A 5,188-nucleotide genomic window follows, 5' to 3' on the forward strand; every position below is an offset into this window, starting at 1 on the left:
GATGTCGTTCGATCAAACATCTATAGTTTTCTCATTTCTATCTTTTACCCAGAATCATTGATTTAAAAAGAATCCCAAATTATCCCACTCTAATAAAACCTCACCTTAGAGGTTACCAAGTTCTTGATATGTTGAAATGCATAGTATTTTCATTCACCCAAATAAAGTTATAATCTCTAGTTTATATACAATGGTGAAAATCAAACTAATTAACTACTTTAAAGCTAACTAACCACATGTGCTAACTACCTATATTTACGATCAATAATTTCTAAATGATATTTATCCTATTCACAAGCTTGAAGTCTATGTCCGACACATATTTAGTTGATGTTTTTATAATCTTAATTAGCAGCCAGGAGATTCTATAGTTCAGTTATCTGAATTCTTCATTGCAATACAATGTAGCATTATATATATTATATGGAAGTAAAAGCAGGAGTTGCTGGTCAATTATTCAGCTCAAAGTACAAATATTCTCAGCAAAATCTAATATTACTCAAAGCTGAACTAACTGTAAATGAAAGATTTCGAAGAAAACATGGGGAACTGGCAAATTTCCTTCATAATCTGTTTTCTTATGGTTCATAGACTAGTGATTTATCATCTTCTTCCTTTATGGTGTTAATCATGGAGACAACTTGGCTAATGCTTGGCCTAGACTCAGGAGCCTGATTAACACATTTGATAGCCACTTGCAGCAAATTCAGCATCCTCTCTTCACTCGCACCGTCTAAAATTATCGACTTATCGAAAACTTCGACGGTCCATTCTTCGCGAACCACCGAATGAACCCATGAAGTTAAATCAATACCATCATTTTGGACCAGCTTTCCAGTTAGTAGCTCAAGCAGAATCACACCAAAGCCATATATGTCTGCTTTGAAACCATTGGGTGCAGTGCCCTTGGTTTGTTGTTGCATTGAATTTAGGCCATTAAGGCTTGAAGAGGGATCTTGAGGATCCATGACCATAAGTCCATATTCACTTATGCAAGGTTCCATGTTGTTTTTCAGCAAGATGTTTGTGGATTTTAAGTTACCGTGAGGGATGCCATCAACGTACAGCTCCCGGTGCATGTATGCCAATGCCCCTGCAATTTTGGCTGCAATTTTGAGTCTGCTGGCCCATTCGAATTTTCGTCTCGGTTGCTTTCCTGGAATACATATGCAGCTAGTTGCTAAAAATGTTTATCATGTTTAGATAATTGTAGGAATTTTTTGTTAAGTAAAATAAAAATACGATTTGAGGCGTGATTCACTTTCTTTGAATTTTTATTTTGCTTCTAAGATACAACAAAGCAAAGTCGTGAAAATGACATAATCTGAGTTTTGTATAGGTACCGAATCGTTGCACAGACACACACAAAAAATGTCCTTTGGTACATACCTTTTGACATAAGGTATGTTTTTCCATTACATTATTTCATAAAAAAAATATATTGTCTCTTCGATTTTAGAAAATAAAAATTATTATTATAACACCAGACAAGTCCTAATGGCTCAAGTTAAGCCCAATAAATAAATAAAAATTTGATATTTATATTTTTTATATTGTGTTTCTGTTAGTGGGTTTACTAGCCTTGCAAACTACTAACATTTTTAACATTGTTTACATGATGTTGTACTTGAGTGTAGCTTATGTGACTATTGGACTCTACCAGCACACATACATGCATGAAAGAAGCAATCATGTCATGGCCTGCATACATACATAAATTGTCACATTTTTTAATGAAGAAATGAGTGTAGTTACCATGGAGAAGACTGAAGAGACTTCCATTAGGCTGATATTCATAAACCAGAAGCTTCTCATGTATGGAACAATAGAAGGCGAGAGCCGGCAGGACGTTCAAATGCTTCGCTTGATCTAGCCTCTGCATCCTATGTTTAAACTCATCGGTCGAAATCATCCAACCTTTAATCCTTTTAACAGCCAAAACCATCCCGTTTTCGAAGATAACTCGATATAGGGTACCATGTTTGCCTCTCCCAAGCAACTCAGCTGGTGCACTAAGCAAGTCCTCAAACTTCAAATCACTTATTATAGGACTGGTTAGAACCACTAATGAAGACGGGACGAATGCACTTTCGGTTGAATAGATCGAATAATCGGATTTACTTACGTCGGTCTTAAAATCCGTCGACGTAAAACTAGGCTTGGTATCAACAATATCATCAACTGATGCTACCTTGCATGGACTTGGTGCTTCAACTCTCTCTCTTTTCTTCTTTTTCAGCCTGCAAAGAATTAAACCAATAATGACCAATCCCAAAGCAATATAACCTGAGAACATAACAATACTCTTTGAGATTGGTTTCATGTTTTTTTTTTTTGGATGGAACTTTGATTCAAACAAGCTTGTAATTCAAGTTAGAGTTTAATGAGAATGGATTTCATTGTTTTGATTGTGGAAGATGGAGGAAATCTCGAGGTAATTATTACAATTTAAATGGTAATGATTCATTGACTGAATATACAACAAGAATTTGTAGTTTTATGGATTGGATTAATGTTATAGAGCTGGAAATTTAAGCCATTTTGCCTTCATATTTTACTTAAGCCGGCAACAGTAGGGAAGATTGAACTTTTAATGTTGTCTTTTTCTAATGGAGAATATTCATCGTCATACAGAAGGTTTTCAGTGTGTTTTAAACTTTGTCTTTCTTTTTTGTCCTTTTTTTTTTTTGAAATTAAAAATAATTTCGACATCATATGTCAACATTTAATTCTGATTTATTGTGGATGGAATCTATATTATTTACATTTTATTTTAGTTAATGATAAAATGTCAATTACAAGCGGTTAATAATAAAATGGTAAGATATATTTTTAAGGGAGATAAAGGTTTAAATATTGGAGACAATATTATTGAGAAGGATAGCTATGAATCCTGAATATAGAATGTATATCGATTATAGTATACTCATGATTTGGGTGAAAAAACAAATAAGGCTTCAATTGAATGTAAGGTACAAATATTGAAAATTATCGAGGTTTGAGTTCAAATGTTATTACGTGTATGTTTTTTTATATAAAAATATAAGAAAGATAAAACCATGTTTAAAATAATACAATTTACTTTGTAAAATAAGGGTATTTTGTTATACTCAATTGAGTTAGTGCCCGATTAATTTTTATTAAAATAGTTTTTATATTTAATATTTATTTAAATTAAGATTATTTGTTTAATATTAGTTTTTTGTTTACTAAACTCTTTGCTTCAATCTATTTATATTCTAGTAATTAAAGGAATTGAAGCCGTGACCTACAGACCTTATCGGTTTAATTTTATATTTGATTTTTTTATATTTCTCCTTTATTTTGATGGAGATTTAAGTTTATAAAACTTAGGCATGACAAAGGATGAAAATGAACTGAAAATGACTTTTTTTTTTGTTGTAATTTCCTAGAATTGGAATCAAGTAAGTAATAAAGGCTTTTAAATTTGGATTCTTAGCCCAATAAAATTTGTTGGTTTAATCCATTTGTATAGTTTGATTGAATAAATCATTAAAAAATTAATAAAAAAATAGTTCAATTGATTTTTTTAACCTGATTAAATTGATTTGTACCGATTCGTAAATCAATTGATTTGATGTTTCTCTCTCAAACTAATTCCTAATTTGACTGAACGGTTTGGTCGAATTCAAACAACATGCCATTCTCTTAACAAAAGAAAAAGATTGCATCTAATGCTTTTAATTTTATATGAGGCTAAAAAATCATATCAGTCTCTTTTTTCTTTTTCTTTTTGCGGTCACATGCTGGCATTTGAGGGAAAAAAAATTGTATTTTTAAAGTTGATTATGTGGATAATGAAGGATTCATTTGTCGTTGCATGAGATATAAAGATGATATTATATATGTCAGTCGACTGAATCATGGGCAAGGGTCCACAAGGAATTGGAGAATAGAGGTGATCATGAGTCGGGCTGGGCCGAGTTCGGGTCGGGCTCAGACAAAATTTTAGGCCCAAGTCCAGCACGAAAGAAAATTGCTAAGCCCGAGCCCGGCCCATATTAAATTTTACAACACCAAAATAGCATCAAAAACCTGCAAAATAAAAAATTTGATTAAAAACAGGAAAGTTAAAAAGTATATTTGATTAAAAATAAAAAATATATATTTAATATATAATTCGGGCCGAGCCTGGCCGGGCTCAAGCCAAAAAAGTTTTACCAGAGGCCCGACCCGTTTTCTAAACGGGTATTTTTTTGCCCAAACTCATATTTCGGGCCTCTATTTTTACCTGAACCCTCCCATTTTTTGGGCAGGCTGTCGGGTCGGGTAGCCCAACCCATGATCACCTCTATTGAAGAAGATGGACACAACTTTCATGGTCCCCACCACCGGTGGGAAAATGAAAAATTAATGTGGATGGTGGCTAGAATTTGGAATTTGGAATATGTATGGCTGGTGGTGTGAACTAATGCAATTTGGAATTTGGAAGATGCAGATGGTTTGTGGTGTTTGGAATTTACAAAGAACATAGGGTTGTGTAGTGCATGTGAGGTAGAACTCTGGGGCATACTTGATGGTCTTGAACAGACTTGGAAGCTTGGTTGTTGAGATGTGTTGTTAGAATTAGATTGTTTGGAAGCGTTGCACCATATCAAGGGGAATGCGATAATTAATCAGCCGAAATCGCACGTCGTAAATGCGACTCGAGATTTGTTGAGGTGTGATTGAAATTCTAGTTTAACTCATGTGTATCGTGAATGCAATAGGTTGGCTGACTGTTTAGCAAAAATTGCAGAAGAAATGGACATTGGCTTTCACCTTTGGTCCCAACCCCTGATTTTACTCTGAATGTGCTACATGAAGACTTTACTGGTTTATCTGTTCCTAGATTAATTATTATGTAATAGTTTAGAATACTCACTTTTTAAACAAAAAAAAAAAACCATCATCAATGTATAAAATAATTATTGATGTTTTTAATGTTTATTTTAGAGAATTTTGCATTAAAAATAAAGTGTTTTAATTTTTTTATAATTGAAGGTAAGAGGTGAGATTGCTAAAAATTAAACCCAGCTCTTAAATCAAATAATAAATAATTTTATCCCTAAATCAAAAAGTTATTGGTATAATTTTACTATTCTTAACTTATATGTAATTGTAAATTTTTCACAGTTGTATTTGTGTTTTTTTGTTTTATATATAAGTAGCATAAAATTCTTTTGCC

At 32.7% G+C, this 5,188-nt stretch overlaps 1 protein-coding gene across 1 annotated transcript; it reads right to left on the bottom strand.

Moving 5' to 3' along the window:
• Positions 1-371: 371 nt before the first annotated feature.
• LOC105768615 (probable inactive receptor kinase At2g26730) lies at positions 372-2,498 on the bottom strand. Its single transcript, XM_012588640.2, has 2 exons — positions 1,756-2,498; positions 372-1,156 (listed from the first exon to the last, which is right to left on the bottom strand). Exons 1-2 carry the CDS (start codon positions 2,321-2,323, stop codon positions 579-581), a joined length of 1,146 nt encoding a protein of 381 aa, XP_012444094.1. The 5' UTR covers positions 2,324-2,498; the 3' UTR covers positions 372-578.
• Positions 2,499-5,188: the final 2,690 nt, after the last annotated feature.

This window comes from Gossypium raimondii, chromosome 7 (genome assembly GCF_025698545.1).
Source record: "Gossypium raimondii isolate GPD5lz chromosome 7, ASM2569854v1, whole genome shotgun sequence".
NCBI lineage: Eukaryota > Viridiplantae > Streptophyta > Magnoliopsida > Malvales > Malvaceae > Gossypium > Gossypium raimondii.